This window comes from Salmo salar, chromosome 01 (genome assembly GCF_965601325.2).
Source record: "Salmo salar chromosome 01, fSalSal1, whole genome shotgun sequence".
Taxonomy (NCBI): domain Eukaryota; kingdom Metazoa; phylum Chordata; class Actinopteri; order Salmoniformes; family Salmonidae; genus Salmo; species Salmo salar.
Window position 1 is genome coordinate 182332810 of NC_138291.1, and position 23223 is coordinate 182356032.

General features: G+C 45.3%; 1 protein-coding gene across 3 annotated transcripts in view; it reads left to right on the top strand.

Annotated features, from left to right (window-relative positions):
- Nucleotides 1-8271: 8271 nt before the first annotated feature.
- LOC106572866 (uncharacterized) overlaps nucleotides 8272-23223 on the top strand; it is a 36881-nt gene continuing 21929 nt past the window's right edge. For all 3 annotated transcript variants that reach the window (XM_045694185.2, XM_045694188.2, XM_045694171.2), the window contains exons 1-3: nucleotides 8272-8465; nucleotides 16193-16421; nucleotides 20993-21872. In XM_045694185.2, the coding sequence (XP_045550141.1) occupies nucleotides 16215-16421; nucleotides 20993-21872 (1087 nt within the window). In that variant the 5' untranslated portion in view covers nucleotides 8272-8465; nucleotides 16193-16214. The remainder of the gene's footprint in view (nucleotides 8466-16192; nucleotides 16422-20992; nucleotides 21873-23223) is intronic.

A 23223-nucleotide genomic window follows, 5' to 3' on the forward strand; every position in this document is an offset into this window, starting at 1 on the left:
TACGGAGCTGTGAGGGGAACGGCACCTCCGTACCTTCAGGCTCTGATCAGGCCCTACACCCAAACGAGGGCACTCCGTTCATCCACCTCTGGCCTGCTCGCCTCCCTACCTCTGAGGAAGCACAGTTCCCGCTCAGCCCAGTCAAAACTGTTCGCTGCTCTGGCACCCCAATGGTGGAACAAGCTCCCTCACGACGCCAGGACAGCGGAGTCAATCACCACCTTCCGGAGACACCTGAAACCCCACCTCTTTAAGGAATACCTGGGATAGGATAAAGTAATCCTTCTAACCCCCCCCTTAAAAGATGTAGATGCACTATTGTAAAGTGGTTGTTCCACTGGATATTATAAGGTGAATGCACCAATTTGTAAGTCGCTCTGGATAAGAGCGTCTGCTAAATGACTAAAATGTAAATGTAAAATGTAGTCTCTATAGTCTCTATAGTCTCTGTAGTCTCTGTAGCCTCTATATGTGGTGCATTTCAGATAACTAACAGATAATAATACATATCACTTTCTGACTGCATCCCTTTTGATTGGAAAATACCTTCCACAGGCGACATGTTTGCCCAGGGTAGAAGCGTCTTCATCACAGAAAAACGTAAACGTTTGAAGTTTGATCAAATTTGAACTCTTACAAACAATTGTATAATTTCATTTTTTTACGTCTATTTAAAAAAAAACTCGTAGCCCTTTACAACTCACAACACGTTTACAGGTTGAAAATGGCAGATTTGGTCACTGATAAGAACCTAAATTGTAACGCAGTCGCTGTACAGTAACATGCTATACATGACGTCAGAACTCAGGCTCTTGGCTTTGCAGCGCAGCGCAGCATGGGTTTAGACTGACAGACGCTCTGAGAGTGAGCACCGTGCGCGACAAGACGCCCCCCCCATCCCTCCCCCTAATTGGACTACTTTTCCTCATTTGTTGTCTGAGAGAGAGGAAATTCTGTAAATGGAGAGTCGTCGATGTGCTCTGAAAGATGAGAAGTTGAGGATTATAATAAATACTGCTTTGATGTCATACAAGCAAAACCACACACACCTTGAGGCCAAATGTGACTTCACATTTCCATATTACAAAAGTCATGTCATTTACAGTGTCCATGTTTATAATCCCCATGTTTAGTGTACAGTTACAAGGATGACATGGTGTGATACTGTGTGTAGGTCTAAGCTCAGGATCCTGGGACTGAACAACTCCTTCTGCAACTGGATCCTGGACTTCCTGACAGGGCCGCCCCCAGGTGGTGAGAGTAGGCACCTCCGCAACGCCGGCCCCTCAGGGGTGCGTGCTCAATCCCCTCCTGTACTCCCTGTACATGTAGGTAGGGGTGAAGTGACTATGCATAGATAATAAACAGCGAGTAGCAGCAGTGTAAAAACAAATGGAGGGGGGGGGGGAGGGGGTCAATGTAAATAGTCTGGGTGGCCATTTGATGAACTGTTCATCAGTCTCATGGCTTGGGGGTAGAAGCTGTTATGGAGCCTTTTGGTCCTAGACTTGGCGCTCCGGTACCGCTTGTCATGCAGTAGCAGAGAAAACAATATGACTTGGGTGACTGGAGTCTCTGACAATTTTATGGGCTTTCCTCTGATACCGCCTGGTATAGAGGTCCTGGATGGCAGGAAGCTTGGCCCCAGTGATGTACTGGGCCGTTCTCAACCCTCTGTAGCGCCTTGCGGTCGGATTTCGAGCAATTGCCGTACCAGGCGGTGATGCAACCAGTCAGGATGCTCTCGATGCTGCAGATGTAGAACTTTTTGAGGATCTGGGGACCCATGCCAAATCTTTTCAGTCTCCTGAGGGGGAATAGGTTTTGTCGTGCCCTCTTCACAACTGTCTTGGTGTGTTTGGACCATGATAGTTTGTTGGTGATGTGGACACCAAGGACATTGAAACTCTCGACCCACTCCACTACAGCACCGTCAATGTTAATGGGGGCATGCTCGGCCCTCCTTTTCCTGTAGTCCACGATCAGCTCCTTTGTCTTGCTCACGTTGAGGGAGAGGTTGTTGTCCTGGCACCACACTGCCAGTTCTGACCTTATAGGCGAACATAAAAGGCATTTAGTTTGTTTGGGAGTTCTGCATCGCTGGGCAGCTCATGTCTGCGTTTCCCTTTGTCCATTATCGTCTGCAAGTCCTGCCAAGTGGAGCCTGTGTAATATGATTCCATCGTTCTGCTATATTGTCCTTGATGTTTGATGTCTCTTACGAGGGGTTTTCTTCCTGTATGAGTCCATGTCTGTGTCCCGTTCATTATAAGCAGTAGCCCTTTAGCCAAGCGAGGATATAGTCCATCGGTTTTTGGTTTGGATATGTCCTTATAGTCACTGATGGGGGATGACATTGTCTTATTGATGAAGCCTGGGATTGTTGTGGTAAACACAATGCTATCAGATGAATCCCGGAACATATTCCAGTCTTCAAATCAAATCACATTTTATTGGTTCAATGCACATGGTTAGCAGATGTTAATGGTCACATACACGTGGTTAGCAGATGTTAATGCGAGTGTAGCGAAATGCTTGTGCTTCTAGTTCCGACCGTGCAGTAATATCTAACAAGTAATCTAACAATTTCACAACAACTACCTAATACACACAAGTGTAATGGAATTAATAAGAATATATACATATAAATATATGGATGCACGATGGCCGTGTGGCATAGGCAAGATGCAGTGGATGGTATAGAGTACAGTGTATATACATATGAGATGAGTAATGTAGGGTATGTACACATGAAATAAAGTGGCATTGTTTAAAGTGGCTAGTGATACATTTATTACATCCGAATTTTCATTATTAAAGTGGCTGGAGTTGAGTCTGTATGTTGGCAGCAGCCACTCAATGTTAGTGATGGCTGTTTAACAGTCTGATGGCCTTGAGATAGAAGCTGTTTTTCAGTCTCTCGGTCCCAATTTTGATGCTCCTGTACTGACCTCGCCTTCTGGATGATAGCGGGGTGAACAGGAAGTGGCTCGGGTGGTTGTTGTCCTTGATGATCTTTTTGGCCTTCCTGTGACATCGGGTGGTGTAGATGTCCTGGAGGGCAGGTAGTTTGCCCCAGGTGATGCGTTGTGCAGACCTCACTACCCTCTGGAGAGCCCTGCGATTGCGGGCGGTGCAGTTGCCGTACCAGGCGGTGCAGTTGCCGTACCAGGCGGTGATACAGCCCGACAGGTTGCTCTCCATTGTGCATCTGTAAAAGTTTGTGAGGGTCTTGGGGGCCAAAACAAATTTCTTCAGGCTCCTGAGGTTGAAGACGTGTTTGCTCTGTTCTCAACGGCACCAAACAGCAGACCTCACACAGAGTGCCTTCAGAAAGTATTCACACCCCTTGACTTTTTCCACAAAATTGATTTAAATGTATATTTTGTCACTGGCCTATACACAATACTGCATAATTTCAAAATGGAATTATGTTTTTAGAAGTTTACAAATTAATAAAAAATAAAAAGCAGAAATGTCTTGAGTCAATATGTATTTAACCCCTTTGTTATGGCAAGCCTAAATAAGTTCAGGAATACATATTTGCTTAACAAGCTACATGTTGCATGGTCTCACTATGTGCAATAATCAAATCAAATTTTATTTGTTACATGTGCCGAATACAACAGGTGTAGATCTTACCGTGAACTGCTTACTTATAAACCCTTGTGGTGGCTAATTTCTGCATTACCAAATGAGGAGTTACAAACACACCAGTCCGAGTTAAACTACATCTTTAATACTTAAGATACTTTTGCAAAAGTACTTGACCCCCAATAATGCACTCTCTCGAATGAACCATTGAACAAGGTGATTACCCAATGGCTACAGGGATCTTTTATAGCAACGATACACCCCCTTCAACGTACATTGACAAACCACAGATACTTAGTAACAGTTCACAAAGGTTAAGTTTTGTATGACAGATATCAATAAAACACATCAGACAGTAACTGCTATGTCAACAGGATTAATGGTATAGCCCAGTATCTGGTCTCCTTAGAACCGTCCCTCCCTGGTACGGTATTGAACAGAACTATTTCATCCAATGGCATATATCAATTGTCAACTCTAGATACTCCCATCTCAAGCAAACCCCCTCTTGACTCCACTCCTGGACAGGCTCACTGAGGGGAGTGAGCCTCTAGGCCATATATTATCACAGGATAAGTGTGAGATCTAAGAGACCATGGTCCCAGACACTGCCATAAACCTCCCCACAATAAGGAAAAGGAGGGTGTGACTTGCTCACAGACATTGTGGAGACAAGTCATTGGTTCCCCAGTAATCACGCCATCCCTTCACATGGTTTAAAAAATAGGTAAAGACACATTCCCATGACGACAAGTCTGACCTCTCCCCTCTCTGGGCCCCAAGTGTCTGAGCCCCAGCTAAGGGAGACGTGCAACAGAAAAGACACCAGAGTCCAATGGACACTTTCTAATGACAAGTACCTCAAATAAGCATATTATACTAATAAAACATCTTAATTATCTATGTTACCCAACTAATTCTGATTCGTCCACGACACCCTTAACCAACAATGCAGTTTTAAGAAAATAGAGTTAAGAAAATATTTACTAAATAAAGTAAAGTAAATGTAAAAAATTAACACAATAAAATAACGAGGCTATATACATGGGGTACCGGTACAGGGTCAAACAAAGATGCCTCCCACCAGAGCATATTTCCAAATTATGTTTGCATATAATGACAAATTAAAACTGTTATTCTTTTGTCCATTTATTTAGTTGTTTATTAAATTATATTCTAAGTTCAAAATATTATTATTTAATAACAGTAGCCATAATTTATAAATGGTACCATGCAGGGTTCAGTGAAGAAGAACCTCTAGGGTTCTGACAGGGTTCTATATAGAACCTCTAGGGTTCTGACAGGGTTCTATATAGTTCTATATAGAATGTGTGTTCATCTTGAAATTTAATTGAAAAAGAGAACACTTTACAAAAATAAACCAAAGACGACAGCAAAACAGTCCTGTCAGGAAAAACTCTCAACAGAAAACAATCACCCACAAACCCCAAAGGAAAAACAGGCTGCCTGTGTATGACTCCCAATCAGCAACAACGAACTACAGCTGTTCCTGATTGGGAGCCACACACGGCCAACCAAAAAACAAACCAACATAGAAAAATAAACATAGAACGCCCACCCATGTAACACCCTGGCCTAACCAAAATAGAGAACAAAAACCCCTCTCTATGGCCAGGGCGTTACAGTACCCCCCCCCCAAAGGTGCGGACTCCGGCCGCAAAACCTGACTCTGAAGGGGAGGGTCTGGGTGGGCCCTCCTACGGCGGCGGCTCTGGTGCGGGACGTGGACCCCGCTCCACCCTTGGCTTAGCCCACTTAGGTAGCGCCCCTAGCTGCGCCGGAGGACTGGCGGGCGACACTGGTTGCGCCCGGCTAGCGGGCGACTCTGGCGGCTCCGGGCTGGCGGGCGACTCTGGCGGCTCCGGGCTGGCGGGCGACTCTGGCGGCTCTGGCCCAGGATTCACCAGGCTGGGGAGACATGCAGGAGGCCTGGCTCTGGGCGCAGGCACAGGACTCACCAGGCTGGAGAAACCCCCTGGAGGCCTGGTCCTGGGAGGAGGCACAGGATAGACCAGGCTGGAGAAACCCACTGGAGGCCTGGTCCTGGGAGGAGGCACAGGATAAACCAGGCTGTGGGGGAGCACTGGAGTTCTGGTGCGTAGGCTTGCCACCCAAACTCCAGGCTGAATGCCCACTTTTGCCTGGCACGGGCGGAGCGCAGGCATAGGCCGAACTGAGCCCTGCCAGCACCCCGGAGACACAGTACGCAGCGCCGGTGCAGGATAGCCTGGACCGAGACAGCGCACCGGAGACCAGATGCGCTGAGCTGGAACACTCCGACTTGGCTCGATGCCCACTCTCGCATGGCACTTGCGGGGGGCTGGCATGTAGCGCTCCGGGCTATCAACGCATACTGGGGACACTGTGCGCTTTACCGCATAACACGGTGCCTGACCAGTACTGCGCTGCCTCCTGTAAGTACGGGGAGTTGCCTCAGGTCTCCAACCTGACTCTGCCACACTCCCCGCTGTCGTCGTAATGAGACCAAGGTGCAGCAGAGGATGTGTGTTCATCTTGAAATTTAATTGAAAAAGAGAACACTTTACAAAAATAAACCAAATATTTCCCTCAATCCTGAGTCTCAGTCCCTGCCGCTGAAAACCATCCCCACAGCATGATCAATGAAAACAGGATGCACCTGAGCTCAATTTTGAGTCTCATAGCAAAGGGTCTGAAAAGTTATGTAAGTAAGATAACTGATAGTTTTTTTATTTTTAATACATTTGCAAACATTTCTAAAAACCAGTTTTTGCTTCGTCATTATGGGGTAGTGTGTGTAGATTGAGGATAAAAAAATAAAAAAAATCTAATTAATTGTAGAATAACACGGAACACAAACCGGCTGCGCGCGTGCGCCATCGTGCATAAATGTATTTTGTCCCCCTACACCAAACGCGATCACGACACGTAGGTTAAAATATCAAAACAAACTCTGAACCAATGACATTAATTTGGGGACAGGATGAAAAGCATTAAACATTTATGGCAATTTAGCTAGTTAGCTTGCGCTTGCTAGCTAATTTGTCCTATTTAGCTAGCTTGCTGTTGCTAGCTAATTTGTCCTATTTAGCTAGCTTGCTGTTGCTAGCTAATTTGTCCTATTTAGCTAGCTTACTGTTGCTAGCTAATTTGTCCTGGGATATAAACATTGAGTTGTTATTTTACCTGCACAAGGTCCTCTACTCCGACAATTAATCCACACATAAAACGGCCAACCGAATCATTTCTAGTCATCTCTCCTCCTTCCAGGCTTTTTCATCTTTGAACTTATATGGTGATTGGCATCTACACTTTCATAGTATTACCACGACAACCGGCAAAACAGTTTGTCTTTCAATCACCCACGTGGGTATAACCAATGAGGAGATGGCATGTGGGTACCTGCTTCTATTAACCAATGAGGAGACGGCACGTGGGTACCTGCTTCTATAAACCAATGAGGTGATGGGAGAGGCAGGACTTGCAGCGCGATCTGCGTCAGAAATAGAAAGGAGTTCTATTTTATCCCCTTGGCAACGCAGCCGCTCGTTGGCGTGCGAGAGCAGTGTGTCCGGTCTGGTCAGCATGTAAGAGTTTAAACTACTAGAGTTATCAGATAGGATTTATTAATTACAAAAACGGGTCGTTTTTTGGGGGGTTGGAACCGGTTCATAAATGTATTTTGCTGGTTGGAACAGTGACCACATTTCCATCCACAGTAAAGTCATAATAAAACACAAATCACAACAGCTGTAGAAATAGGAAGTGTCGGGACAGATATTTTTGGGATCTTTTTGTGTCAGTAAAATGTACTATGGGAGAAATGGCGGAAGAAATGCCCAGATGTGCAAATATATCTATACAGCAACGCTCCCTATCCAACCAGACAGAGCTTGAGAGGATCTGCAGAGAAGAATGGGAGAAACTCCCCAAATACAGGTGTGCCAAGCTTGTAGCGTCATACCCAAGAAGACTCGAGGCTGTAATCACTGCCAAAGGTGCTTCAACAAAGGACTGAGTCTGTGATACATTTACATTTAGCAGACTTGCATTTATCCAGAGCGACTTGCAGTAGTGAGAGCATACATTTTACATTTTACAATACTAAATGTGATATCCGTTTTTTTTATTTCATACATTTGCAATACATTCTAAAAACCTGTTTTTGTTTTGCCATTATGGGGTATTTTCTGTAGATTGATGAGGAAAAAACGATTTAACACATTTTAGAATAAGGCTGTAACGCAACAAAATGTGGATGCACTGTACACTAACCAGATTTATTTGTGGGTAAAGTTGATAACATTACCAGTGGAGGGTTCTTATCAACAGTCTAAAGCCATCTACATTTCTAGAAATGAAACAAACAAAAAACAAATAGCTAGTGTGAGTTCTTTTTTTAATTCTCCCTATTGATTTAATGAATGTAAACATGTTTTAAAAAAAAAAAAATAATAATAAGTTTAACTTTCTTGTTTTGTTAAAACAAGTATACAATGAGCCTAACATCAACCCATGCATTGTCTTTAAAGTTTCTCATCCTTCCATTTTGTATATGTTACAAAATTGTCATGTATTGTATTTATTATGAATAAGATTTACATTTTTCATCTGTCGTGGCCACACGATGACGTAGCTACAAAAAAGCGAGAAAAAAAACCCGATGACGCAGCTACATATCCGATTCGACGTATTTCCGGTTAGGCCTCGTGCCCCTTCAACGTCTTTTATTTATATGTTTTAGGAGAAGAAGAAGAAGAAGCTATCCAGCTAGCTTGGCTAGTTGACCGCTGTGTTACTTACCATCATCCCAAACAACTCCTTCCTTTATGTTAGAAGAAATAGCTATATGAAGAGTCTCCGGTGTAAAGGTAAGTGTTTATTGACAATACAGAGAGATTAGGCGTCTCTTTGTTCTATGAGGAGTCGGATCACGCTAACGAACGTAGCTAGCCGGGCCGTTGTTATTCTGGCTGCTGTTGATTTGAAATAGCTGAATATCTAGCAAGATAACTGGCTAACTCGAGTGTGTTATGTTAGCCGCGGGCCCAGCTAGATAATTAGCAAGCTAGCTAGATAGCGAAATGCAGAATGGTTGAAATGACTAGCCAGCCCAGAACTAACGTTAAATCAATGTGCTAGCCACTGATAACGAAATGGCCTATGAACCATATTTTTATTTGGTTGTTATATATATATATATATCTAACAACTTTAACAGTAGGCCGTTCTTTGCCTTAGTTGACTTATAATCGGCATACACTAGACGACTTAACAACTTGGACGTGCTCACATTTCCCGATGTCCTTGTCCCCAATCTTTCCTCCCATCCATCCATCCTAAACCCCAGGACGTGGGTGTTCACATTACACAATGATTCCCTAGTTGATCCTGACCTGCTCTTCTCGGTTGTCGTAGGAAGAAAACAAATATGTGCAGAAACATCAAAAAAGTCTGAGGCGCAGAATATGGTCTTGATTTCATGTCATCTATTATTGTTTATTTCTGTCATGTAACGCGTATGTAATATTGGTTCGTTTTGCTTGGCCTGTTGCCTCGGGTGAGTGGAGGTTTTACTTAAGTGCCAAGGATTCTGTTTTCCCTTGCAAAAGGGATTGCTTTTGATAAAACGTTTTTTTTTCTTCCTTCCCAATGAAAATGAAAATATGTATTTTATGGAAAAGAGATGTATGTTTATGGACGATGCACCATGCTGCCTTGTTGACAACATGACAGAGCTGTTCCATTTGAGAAGGGCATGCCTCCCTCCCCGCCAGATGTGACAGGTAGAGGCCCCGGCTCAACATGATTGAATCCGCCCATTGTTTTGGTCTCACATGCTGAATGCTCCATGGCTATTGGCAGCAGTCCTTGCCCAATCATGCCGAAGCAATGCTCATACTATAAAATGCACAACCAACATTTAGGACATGTCAGAGACTGATCAGGACATCAGACAGGGGTCTGGAGAACAGAACAGCCATCATTGGTGCGTCCTTGACCTGCTCGAACTATGCGAGTCTCGATGTAATGATCCTAGCCCAAGTTCATAGGATTTTACCCAGATCATGAAAATTCATCTGGGATGGCAAAATTGTGTAGTGTATGCCTGGCCTTAAGCCCTCTACAGATGGTACGATTTTAGCTGTCTTATGCAGTGATTTTTGCCTTCTCAGACAACATTTCCACATCATTGGCAAATTCTTAAGTCGTAAACGATTGTTGGACATCTTGGCTCGTTCAGTGTAACGGGGTCTAGGTCTGCCGATTTTTAAAAGAAAAAAAGTTTAAAAATAAATTGTTTTAAGTACAATTACATTCGTAGGCTCTGACACAGTTCTGGTGGCGTCTTCATCGTGTAGTGTGGCAGGTGTTCCGAGCTGATCCCGGTGACTGACCAATAGGAACACTGAGTATGCACACAATTAGTCAGAATAATATAATAGTTTGGTTTTAAACATTTACATGCTGTGCAAGAAAGAACCGATTTCTCTAATAATCTTGTTTACATGATGGGATTTTGATAAATGCAGAAAATCTCCAATCAAAATAAACGTTCTACCATGTTATTTTGGGGAAGCCTATTTTGATTCTGACTTGGGACATATGAAGTTTGTATGTGTAAACTTTTTACAGATGCATACTTTCTGTTTTTCTGAACTCACTTCTCTCGCGCACAACCATAGAGAGAGGCTTGCGCTGCTGGTACAGATCAAATACGCCGCTGCAGTTGGCATAGCCTACATCGGCTGGTGTTGACGTAAGCCCAGCAGCATACCACCCTGCATCCCGCTGCTGGCTTGCTTCTGAAGCTAAGCAGGGTTGGCCCTGGTCGGTCCCTGGATGGGAGACCAGATGTTGCTGGAAGTGGTGTTGGAGGGCCGGTAGGAGGCACTCTTTCCTCTGATCTAAAAAAAAAAATATATATATTCCAATTCCCCAGGGCAGTGATTGGGGACATTGCCCTGTGTAGGGTGCCATCTTTCGGATGGGACGTTAAACAGGTGCCCTGACTCTCTGAGGTCACTAAAGATTCCATGGCACTTATCGTAAGAGTAGGGGTGTTAACCCCGGTGTCCTGGTTACATTCCCAATCTGGCCCTCATACCATCATGGCCACCTAATCATCCCCAGTTTACAATTGGCTCATTCATCCCCCTCCTCTCCCCTGTAACTATTTCCCAGGTCGTTTCTGTAAATGAGAATGTGTTCTCAGTCAACTTACCTGGTAAAATAACGGTAAAATAAATGAAATAAAAACATCGGCTGGTGTTGCATCTCAAGCTAATCGCAGAATGTGATGACAAACCCGTACCAATTTAACCAGGTTGATGTCCAGATTTTAATTAACATCGCACACAGTGAATCTGACGTACAGTCCGCACAAAGGCCTTAAACTCTACAAATTACTATGGAGTTGAGCAGCGGTGAGTGTGAGCGGACTGTTGCGGGCGGGCTGTAACTGGCTCCATTAGCCATTACAGGATAGTAGGCAGGGCAAACCCCGTTTTGGATATTTCTGGTAGATCATCAACAAATAAATCACAGTATGTTTTTGGACACATTCAGCAGTTTAAAAAAAAAATATATATATATATATTTTGTACCAGATTAAGTACAATACCATTGGAAATGAATGTTAAAAATTCAGTTGTATATTCCTATAAACTTAAATTGAAAATTATGCTGTCAACTGCTTCTGTTTTTCATGAGTGTTTTAGTCTTTTTGGTCACGTGACAGACGCCAAGCCCCTCCCCATGCCACTCACAACAAAGACGAAAGATTATCTTCTTCCTCTATGACAACAAGCCGTTTTAATTAACTCGCTATTTGCATTTGAGGTTTGGTCCAATACAATCGGTCATATGGACACTGAAAAACATTGAGACATTATTTTACTGTAATAGAGGAGACCTTGACCTTTCTAATGATTCCCTATTTATGTCTCAACTCCCAACATGTTGAACAGAGAAGACCCTACTAAAACGAGAAGATCAATGAACATGTTGAACAGAGAAGACCCTACTAAAATGAGAAGATCAATGAACATGTTGAACAGAGAAGACCCTACTAAAACGAGAAGATCAATGAACATGTTGTGGAAAATCAATAAAATGTATTTATAAAGCCCTTTTTACATCAGCCGATGTCACAAAGTGCTGTACAGAAACTCAGCCTAAAACCCCAAACAGCAAGCAATGCAGATGTAGAAGCACGGTGGCTAGGAAAAACTCCCTAGAAAGGCCAGAACCTAGGAAGAAACCTAGAGAGGAACCAGGCTATGAGGGGTGGCCAGTCCTCTTCTGGCTGTACTGGGTAGAGAGGAACCAGGCTCTGAGGGGTGGCCAGTCCTCTTCTGGCTGTACTGGGTAGAGAGGAACCAGGCTCTGAGGGGTGACCAGTCCTCTACTGGCTGTACTGGGTAGAGAGGAACCAGGCTCTGAGGGGTGGCCAGTCCTCATCTGGCTGTACCGGGTAGAGCGCAACCAGGCTCTGAGGGGTGACCAGTCCTCTACTGGCTGTACTGGGTAGACCAGAGGAACCAGGCTCTGAGGGGTGGCCAGTCCTCTGCTGGCTGTACTGGGTAGACCAGAGGAACCAGGCTCTGAGGGGTGGCCAGTCCTCTACTGGCTGTACTGGGTAGACCAGAGGAACCAGGCTATGAGGGGTGGCCAGTCCTCTACTGGCTGTACTGGGTAGACCAGAGGAACCAGGCTATGAGGGGTGACCAGTCCTCTACTGGCTGTACTGGGTAGACCAGAGGAACCAGGCAATGAGGGGTGACCAGTCCTCTACTGGCTGTACTGGGTGGAGATGAGGAACCAGGCAATGAGGGGTGGACCAGTCCTCTACTGGCTGTACTGGGTGGAGATTAGAAACCTAGAGAGGAACCAGGCAATGAGGGGTGGACCAGTCCTCTACTGGCTGTACTGGGTAGACCAGAGGAACCAGGCTCTGAAGGGTGGCCAGTCCTCTACTGGCTGTACTGGGTAGACCAGAGGAACCAGGCTCTGAGGGGTGACCAGTCCTCTACTGGGTGGAGATTATAACAGAACATGGCCAAGATGTTGTTTGAGGCCTGTTCATTTTCTATAATGCCTGCTACCAGTAGTTGGTCTATAATGATCTATATTGCTACCAGTAGTTGGTCTATAATGATCTATATTGTTACCAGTAGTTGGTCTATAATGATCTATATTGCTACCAGTAGTTGGTCTATAATGATCTATATTGTTACCAGTAGTTGGTCTATAATGATCTATATTGTTACCAGTAGTTGGTCTATATTGTTACCAGTAGTTGGTCTATAATGATCTATAATGTTACCAGTAGTTGGTCTATAATGGTCTATATTGTTACCAGTAGTTGGTCTATAATGATCTATATTGTCACCAGTAGTTGGTCTATACTGAGCTATATTGTTACCAGTAGTTGGTCTATATTGTTACCAGTAGTTGGTCTATAATGATCTATATTGCTACCAGTAGTTGGTCTATAATGATCTATATTGCTACCAGTAGTTGGTCTATAATGATCTATATTGTTACCAGTAGTTGGTCTATAATATTACCAGTAGTTGGTCTATAATGATCTATATTGTTACCAGTAGTTGGTCTATATTGTTACCAGTAGTTGGTCTATAATGATCTATATTGTTACCAGTAGTTGGTCTATAATGGTCTATAATGTTACCAGTAGTTGGTCTATAATGATCTATATTGTTACCAGTAGTTGGTCTATAATGATCTATAATGTTACCAGTAGTTGGTCTATAATGATCTATATTGTTACCAGTAGTTGGTCTATAATGATCTATATTGTTACCAGTAGTTGGTCTATATTGTTACCAGTAGTTGGTCTATAATGATCTATATTGTTACCAGTAGTTGGTCTATATTGCTACCAGTAGTTGGTCTATAATGATCTATATTGTTACCAGTAGTTGGTCTATAATGATCTATATTGTTACCAGTAGTTGGTCTATATTGTTACCAGTAGTTGGTCTATAATGATCTATAATGTTACCAGTAGTTGGTCTATAATGGTCTATATTGTTACCAGTAGTTGGTCTATAATGATCTATATTGTTACCAGTAGTTGGTCTATACTGAGCTATATTGTTACCAGTAGTTGGTCTATATTGTTACCAGTAGTTGGTCTATAATGATCTATATTGCTACCAGTAGTTGGTCTATAATGATCTATATTGCTACCAGTAGTTGGTCTATAATGATCTATATTGTTACCAGTAGTTGGTCTATAATATTACCAGTAGTTGGTCTATAATGATCTATATTGTTACCAGTAGTTGGTCTATATTGTTACCAGTAGTTGGTCTATAATGATCTATATTGTTACCAGTAGTTGGTCTATAATGGTCTATAATGTTACCAGTAGTTGGTCTATAATGATCTATATTGTTACCAGTAGTTGGTCTATAATGATCTATAATGTTACCAGTAGTTGGTCTATAATGATCTATATTGTTACCAGTAGTTGGTCTATAATGATCTATATTGTTACCAGTAGTTGGTCTATATTGTTACCAGTAGTTGGTCTATAATGATCTATATTGTTACCAGTAGTTGGTCTATATTGCTACCAGTAGTTGGTCTATATTGATCTATATTGTTACCAGTAGGTAGTCTATAATGATCTATATTGTTACCAGTAGTTGGTCTATATTGTTACCAGTAGTTGGTCTATAATGATCTATATTGTTACCAGTAGTTGGTCTATATTGTTACCAGTAGTTGGTCTATAATGATCTATATTGCTACCAGTAGTTGGTCTATAATGATCTATATTGTTACCAGTAGGTAGTCATTATTAGTAGATGTGCATTATTCATGGTTCTGGTTACATTTGTAACAATAAGGGTGTTTTCATAGACAGACTTGAAAGCCAGATCACTGATTATTGCAAAAAAAAAGCAGGTTAAACTATTTTGATAAAATAATTATATTATTAGTGGGTCTTATGGTTGTGGAGGCTTATATTTAGCCTTGGTATCATTTTACAACCCCTGAATTCATTAGATTATTCCAGACTTTTTGAAATGCATTCATTTACCTTTTTTTAATTGAACAACAAAGCCTGTTTTGAGAACTTAAAAAAAATTAAATATATAAACAAAACATTTACTCTATCGATTTAATAAAAAAATAAAATCTTAGTTCAATTCAAAGGTCAATTAATGCATTTCAAACATTCATGAACACCCATAAGTTTGAAAAATTCAGAGATGATTTTTAGGCCCTAGATAGGTTCTGTTTGTAGCTAGTGAGTGATGTGCAGTTTGCGAACCATTCCTTCTTTTTGAACGACTTACTGAGTCGAGTCATGATTAGTTTTTCTAAGTGACTCGTTCATTGTAGCCGTTCGTTTTGACCTGCTAGTGCTGGGCACAGTACAGCAGGATGAATACAAGCTCCTCTGGCTCAGTGGCTCCAGAGACGTGCTCTGACCACCGCCTGTCAAATTCACGCAGGACTATCGATCATGAGTACAGAGAAGAAGAAATACATGTTTACAACTGATAATTGATCACATGGTGCAAAAATGACAGCAATTCATTTATTGTTTCATGTTATGATGGACACAGCTTTGTAGAACCAAAACATACTCTGCTCAACAAACTCCTAATTTGTTGGGTTGTTGGGTTGCAGTTTACAAACAACATTGTGTTTATCACCCTCGGGCCATTCAAGCAATGCAATCCACCAATGGTGGAACAAGCTCCCTCACGACGCCAGGACAGCGGAGTCAATCACCACCTTCCGGAGACACCTGAAACCCCACCTCTTCAAGGAATACCTGGGATAGGATATAGTAATCCTTCTAACCCCCCCTTAAAAGATTTAGATGCACTATTGTAAAGTGGTTGTTCCACTGGATATCATAAGGTGAATGCACCAATTTGTAAGTCGCTCTGGATAAGAGCGTCTGCTAAATGACTTAAATGTAAGAATCATTCAATCTCGTCTGGTTGTGGCCACAACTAGACCTCGTTTGAAATGTATCAAGAAATAATTATATTTGTATACGTAGCGATCAACACATGTCCATCACCTGGGTTCACAAGGTGCGTGTTGCCTTCCTCCTCGCCGTCAGTGTTTTAAAAAATTAAAAACGTTTATAAGGGTTCAGTTCCAATACGCTATGATGAGCGACATTTGAACGAAGGGGCTTAGAATCGTTAGTTTTCAGTTCATTGTTCACCGGTAGGGGGTCCAGCGTGCTCTGGGCATTACTGACTCAAATGAATGAGATGTGTCTGGTGTAGTACAGAGTTTTTTTTTTTTTCAGTAAACCTTAACTTGGCGATACTATCTTAGTTCTCCTGTCTTCTGGAATATACGGTTTCCTGTTTACAGGTTTGTTTTGAATTACATCGAGTCGCTGTCAGTTCATACTTGGAAAAATGTTACCTATGTTAAATGTGTTATTTTCTTTGGGTGCTGCAATGGATGACTGTAATAACGCTCTCGGTAGCCGATGTGAACAAAACCTTTTAAAACAGGTCAACATTCACAAAGCCGCTGGGCCAGACGGATTACCAGGACGTATGAATAAGTAATATACATTTTTCCATAGGGGGAAACGACTCCAACTCACGATGGAAGACTGCTTGCACACTTCTTCAGAGAACCTGTCTAAGTTGGTCCGCTGGGCCCACAGTCACGGCACCATCTGTGCTCTCATCCCGAACCTCAAACACCTGCTTACCGAGGGTTCCCATGGGACCCTGACCGCCATGTGGGGGTGCAGCGCGGGCCACGCCTACCACTGGCCCCTCCCCGCCACCTGTAAGACAGGCCAGAAGGTGGGTGTGTTTTTAGTCCCAGATGTTTGTGATTTTGACTGGTCTATTGACAAGCTGAACATGTTTGGGTTGGCAAGAGGGCAGAAACAGACTGGAGCCCAGGTTAGGCATTTATGGCACTGTAATGTAAACTCAGTGGCCAGTTTACACCACCCCGTTCACTACAATGGTTCACTCCTACAGACAGTGAGTCACGTGGCTTGTTATATAAAGCAGGCAGGCATCGAGGCATTCAGTTACTGTTTTATTGAATGTTAGAATGGGCAAAACAAGTGACCTATACGACTGAGCGTGGTATGATTGTCGGTGTCAGGTGTGCCAGTTCCAATGCGCCGGTTCTCAGAAATGGCCGGCCTCCTGGGATTTTTACGCACGACAGTGTCTAGGGTTTACCGAGAATGGTGCGATTTTAAACAAAAAATATCTGGTCAGTGGCAATCCTGTTGCCAAAAACAGCTCATTGATGAGATGTCGAAGGAGAATGGCAAGAATCGTGCAAGATAAAAGGCGGTCAACGAACAGGCAAATAACGGTGCAGTACAACGGTGGTGTTCACAAACGGCATCTCGGATTGGCTATTGCAGCAGACGACCACACCAGGTTCCACTCCCATCAGCTAAAAACAAGAAGTGGCGGCTTCAGTGGGTACACCATCACCAACACTGGACAATAGAGGAGTGGAAAAACATTGCCTGGTCCGATGAATCCCGGTTCCTTTTGTCAAGCTGATGGCGCTCAGTATTTAGCGTAAGCGGCAGAGCGCTCTGTAAGCAGTATGAGTCATGGCCCCATCCTGCCTGGTGTCAACACTACCGGCTGGTGGCGGTGGTTTAATGGAGTGGGGAAGGTTTCCCTGGCACGCCTTAGGTCCCTTGATACCGATTGAGCAACTTTCCATGCCCTGGCGAAGTCTGGCTTTTCTGGAGGCAAAGGGGAGTCTGACCCGGTACTATACGAGTTTATAGGTAAACTGTATGTCTTCCTGTAAATAATGGGGCCAATGTGTGACGTTGGGATAAACATTTTCTAAATGGTTTGAAACCAAAATAAAAATGATTTTCATGCAGTTCCAAATGTGAACTCGGAGGAATAAAAGTGAATATATGCAAATTGGACCATAACTCCACCTATACGACACCACAGGTCTAGGACTGTACGACACCACAGGTCTGGGACTGTACGACACCACAGGTCTGGGACTGTACGACACCACAGGTCTGGGACTGTACGACACCACAGGTCTGGGACTGTACGACACCACAGGTCTGGGACTGTACGACACCACAGGTCTGGGACTGTACGACACCACAGGTCTGGGACTGTACGACACCACAGGCCTGGGACTGTACGACACCACAGGTCTGGGACTGTACGACACCACAGGCCTGGGACTGTACGACACCACAGGTCTGGGACTGTACGACACCACAGGTCTGGGACTGTACGACACCACAGGTCTGGGACTGTACGACACCACAGGTCTGGGACTGTACGACACCACAGGCCTGGGACTGTACGACACCACAGGCCTGGGACTGTACGACACCACAGGCCTGGGACTGTACGACACCACAGGCCTGGGACTGTACGACACCACAGGCCTGGGACTGTACGACACCACAGGTCTGGGACTGTACGACACCACAGGCCTGGGACTGTACGACACCACAGGTCTGGGACTGTACATCCTTTAAGCAAGATTCATAAAGACATTGCCCAGTCAAATTCAAGGACTTTCAGGCACTTTTTCAAGCACTTTATTGTAATTTTCAAGGACCTCAAAGTTATTGTTAGATTCTGGGTTAAACTTGGAACATTATTATACTACAGACATGATACATCAGAAGTAATACTGTAGTATCTGAGGGGTGATAGACTGGTTGTTACATCAGAAAGTAAGACCAATAACATTTTGATTTGAACAGAGTAGCGCAGCGGTAAACAAATGAAAGTGGGGGGCAATGCAAATGGGGGGGGTGGGGGGGGAATGCAAATAGTCTGGGTAGCCATTTGATTAGGTGTTCAGGAGTCTTATGGCTTGGGGGTAGAAGCTGTTTAGGAGCCTGTTGGACCTAAACTTGGCGCTCCGGTACCGCTTGCCGTGTGGTGGCAGAGAGAACAGTCTATGACTTGGGTGGCTGGAGTCTTTGACAATGTTTAGGGCCTTCCTCTGACACCGCCTGGTATAGAGGTCCTGGATGGCAGGAAGTTTGGCCCCAGTGATGTACTGGGCTGTACGCACTACTCTCTGTAATGCCTTGCGGTCGGAGATCGAGCAGTTGCCATACCAGGCGGTGATACAACCAGTCAGGATGCTCTCGATGTTGCAGCTGTAGAACCATTTGATGATCTCAGGACCCATGCCAAATATTTTCAGTCTCCCGAGGGGGAATAGGTTTTGCCGTGCCCTCTTCACGACTGCCCTGGTGTGTTTGGACCATGTTAGTTTGATGATGTGGACACCAAGGAACTTGAAGCTCTCAACCTGCTCCACTACAGCCCCGTCGATGAGAATGGGGGCGTGCTCAGTCCTCCTTTTCCTGTAGTCCACAATCATCTCCTTTGTCTTGATCATATTGAGGGAGAGGTTGTTGTCCTGGCATCACACTGCCAGGTCTCTGATCTCCTCCCTATAGGCCGTCTCATCGTTGTCGGTGATCAGGCCTACCACTGTTGTGTCGTCAGCGAACTTAATGGTGGTGTTGGAGTCGTGCCTGGCTGTGCAGTCATGAGTGAACAGGGTTTTAAGTGTCAATGTAGTGACTCTCGGTTAGAAGCATTCCATGAAAACCGTTTTCACCTGTAACATAAGGAGACACAAAATGTTATGTAGTTATGAGATCTTTATACCCAAACTGTCCAACAGATAGATACCTGGTTCCAGTTCAGTGTCTAATTTAACCGTCAATTTACACTGCTAAAAAAATGCAAGTCATGTATTATGTCACACAATTTTGGACAAATCCATCAAGTTACCAACCATGATGAAAGGTTAAAACAAGTTTTAAATCAACTTGTGAATGTTATTGATTATAGCTATGATGTTATTGATTATGATCCTTCATGTAATGACATTAAAACATTGTCAGATTATTATCAATGACTTTTGTCCTCACTGGTACCTTTTCATAGAAATTAAATTACATTATTATTATTAAATTCAAATACAGAGCGGAAAGTATTCTGACCCATTCACCTTTTCCACATTTTGATTCGTTTATAGCCTTATTCTAAAATTGATTAAATAGTTTTTTTCCCCCCATCAATCTACAAACATTACCCCATAATGACAAAGCAAAAACAGGTTTATATTTTTTTTGCACATTTTATTACAAATAAAACTCAAACACATTTACGTAATTATTCAGACCCTTTACTCAGTCCTTTGTTGAAGCATCTTTGGCAGCGATTACAGCCTCGAGTCTTCTTGGGTGTGACGCTACAAGCTTGGCAACACCTGTATTTGGGGAGTTTCTCCCATTCTTCTCTGCAGATCCTCTCAAGCTCTGTCAGGTTGGATGGGGAGCATCGCTGCACAGCTATTTTCAGGTCTCTCCAGAGATGTTCGATCGGGTTCAAGTCCGGGCTCTGGATGGGCCACTCAAGGACATTCAGAGACTTGTCCCGAAGCCACTCCTGCATTGTCTTGGCTGCGTGCTTAGGGTTGTTGTCCTGTTGGAAAGTGAACCTTAGACTGGGGCAAAGGTCCTGAGCGCTCTGGAGCAGGTTTTCATCAAGGATCTCTCTGTACTTTGCTTCGTTCATCTTTCCCTCGATCCTGAGTAGTCTCCCAGTCCCTGCCGCTGAAAAACATCCCCACAGCATGATGCAGCCACCACCATGCTTCACTGTAGGGATGGTGCCATGTTTCCTCCAGACGCTTGGCATTCAGGCCAAAGAGTTCAATCTTGGTTTCATCAGACCAGAGAATCTTGTTTCTCATGGTCTGAGAGTCCTTTAGGTGCCTTTTAGCAAACTCCAAGAGGGCTGTCATGTGCCTTTTACTGAGGAGTGGCGTCCGTCTGGCCACCCTACCATAAAGGCCTGATTGGTGGAGTGCTGCAGAGATGGTTGTCCTTCTGGAAGGTTCTCCCATCTCCACAGAGGATCTCTGGAGCTCAGTCCGAGTGACCATCGGGTTCTTGGTCACCTCCCTGACCAAGGCCCTTCCAAATCATGTCCAATCAGTTGAATTTACCTCAGGTGGACTCCAATCATGTTGTAGAAACATCTCAAGGATGATCAATGGAAACAGGATGCACCTGAGCTCAATTTAGAGTCTCATAGCAAAGGGTCTGAATACTTTTTTTAATTTTTAATACATTTGCAAAAAAATCTAAACCTATTTTTGCTTTGTCATTATGGGGTATTGTGTGTAGATTGAGGGGGAAGAAAACAATTTAATCCATTTTAGAATAAGGCTGTAACGTAACAAAATGTGGCAAATAGTCAAGCGGTATGAATACTTTCTGAATGCACTGTATTCTCTGTATATTATGTTGTCAGTGCCATTCCACCAAGTCAAATTCCTGATCCATGTCAAATGTACTTGTTAATTCTGATTTCTAAAGGAGCGGGGTGGCTGCTACCAGGACAGCCGTAGCATCAACTCAGACAGCCTCAGTCTCCAGGGAGGGGCTTCAGCCCGTCAGAGCAGCCCAGGAGGTGAGAGGTTTCTGGGCCGCTCCACCAAGGCCAAGGGAGGCGACAGCAGCCAGACCCGGGACTCCTGCGACTTCTCCAACTGCAGCGACGACAACACCGAAGCCGACGACAACACTGAGGAATATAACAGCAACCTGTTTGATATCGTCTGTGAGTCCTCAGCCACGACGGACGAGGATGGAGACGTAGACTACGAGCCTCATCACAGACCCAGGAAGAGGGGACCCCCGGGGGGAATGCCCGGCCCCCAGAGACCAGGGTCTGAGGACAGGGGACAGGGGGACAAGTCAGTGAAGAAGATCAAGCAGGAGACTTCTGAGGACTATTACACAGTACCTAAAGCCCAGCTAGCAGCAGTGGTAGGTACTGACTCTGGCCTGGCCTCTCACTCAGTCTCCCAGTCCCCAAAACCTAATAATAACAACTCTCTGTCCCACCATGCATTGCCACACAAACCCTCCCAGCTGGACGCCGACTGTTTGGTTGGTGGCGTGTCGTTGTCTGTGTTGGGGCGCTCCTTTCCTCACAAACCTCTCCGAGGCTCTATCTCCAGCTCTGTCTCCAAACCTTCCATGATGGGCGCTAGTTCTCCCAGACACCAGGACCTGTCCTCGGTGTCGACCCGGGACCTGAGCACCCTCCCTGGGGCAGGTAGTGAGCTGATGGAGGACCTGCTGAAGCATGGAGGATCCGAGGGGCCGTTGGGGAACATGACTCCTTCCTCACCCAGTGGGATGAACCCTGACCTGGACCTCCTGGGAGCAGAGACCAAAGGAGAGGCTACAGGTACAGTTAACATCGCTCTCTCTCCCTCTAGCTGCCCCCTCTCTCCTTCTAGCTGCCCCCTCTCTCCCTCTAGCTGCCCCCTCTCTCCTTCTAGCTGCCCTCTCTCTCCCTCTAGCTGCTCTCTCTCCCTCTAGCTGCTCTCTCTCTCCCTCTAGCTGCCCCCTCTCTCCCTCTAGCTGCTCTCTCTCTCCCTCTAGCTGCTCTCTCTCTCCCTCTGGCGGCCCCCTCTCTCCTTCTAGCTGCCCCCTCTCTCCTTCTAGCTGCCCCCTCTCTCCCTCTAGCTGCCCCCTCTCTCCCTCTAGCTGCCCCCTCTCTCCCTCTAGCTGCCCCCTCTCTCCCTCTAGCTGCCCCCTCTCTCCTTCTAGCTGCCCCCTCTCTCCCTCTAGCTGCCCCCTCTCTCCCTCTAGCTGCTCTCTCTCCCTCTAGCTGCCCCCTCTCTCCCTCTAGCTGCCCCCTCTCTCCCTCTAGCTGCCCCCTCTCTCCTTCTAGCTGCCCCCTCTCTCCCTCTAGCTGCTCTCTCTCCCTCTAGCTGCCCCCTCTTTCCCTCTAGCTGCCCCCTCTCTCCTTCTAGCTGCCCCCTCTCTCCTTCTAGCTGCCCCCTCTCTCCCTCTAGCTGCCCTCCCTCTCCCTCTAGCTGCCCTCTCTCTCCCTCTGGCTGCCCCCTCTCTCCCTCTGGCTGCCCCCTCTCTCCCTCTAGCTGCCCCCTCTCTCCCTCTAGCTGCTCTCTCTCCCTCTAGCTGCCCCCTCTCTCCTTCTAGCTGCCCCCTCTCTCCCTCTAGCTGCCCTCTCTCTCCCTCTAGCTGCCCTCTCTCTCCCTCTAGCTGCCCCCTCTCTCCCTCTAGCTGCCCTCTCTCTCCCTCTAGCTGCCCCCTCTCTCCCTCTAGCTGCCCCCTCTCTCTCCCTCTAGCTGCCCTCTCTCTCCCTCTAGCTGCCCTCCCTCTCCCTCTAGCTGCCCTCCCTCTAGCTGCCCTCCCTCTCCCTCTAGCTGCCCCCTCTCTCCCTCTAGCTGCCCCCTCCCTCTCCCTCTAGCTGCCCCCTCTCTCCCTCTAGCTGCCCCCTCTCTCCCTCTAGCTGCCCCCTCCCTCTCCCTCTAGCTGCCCCCTCTCTCCCTCTAGCTGCCCCCTCCCTCTCCCTCTAGCTGCCCTCTCTCTCCCTCTAGCTGCCCTCTCTCTCCCTCTAGCTGCCCTCTCTCTCCCTCTAGCTGCCCCCTCTCTCTCCCTCTAGCTGCCCCCTCTCTCTCCCTCTAGCTGCCCTCTCTCTCCCTCTAGCTGCCCTCTCTCTCCCTCTAGCTGCCCTCTCTGTCTGTGTGTGTCTCACCACACTAGTTCTGCTGTCAAACACAACCAATTCT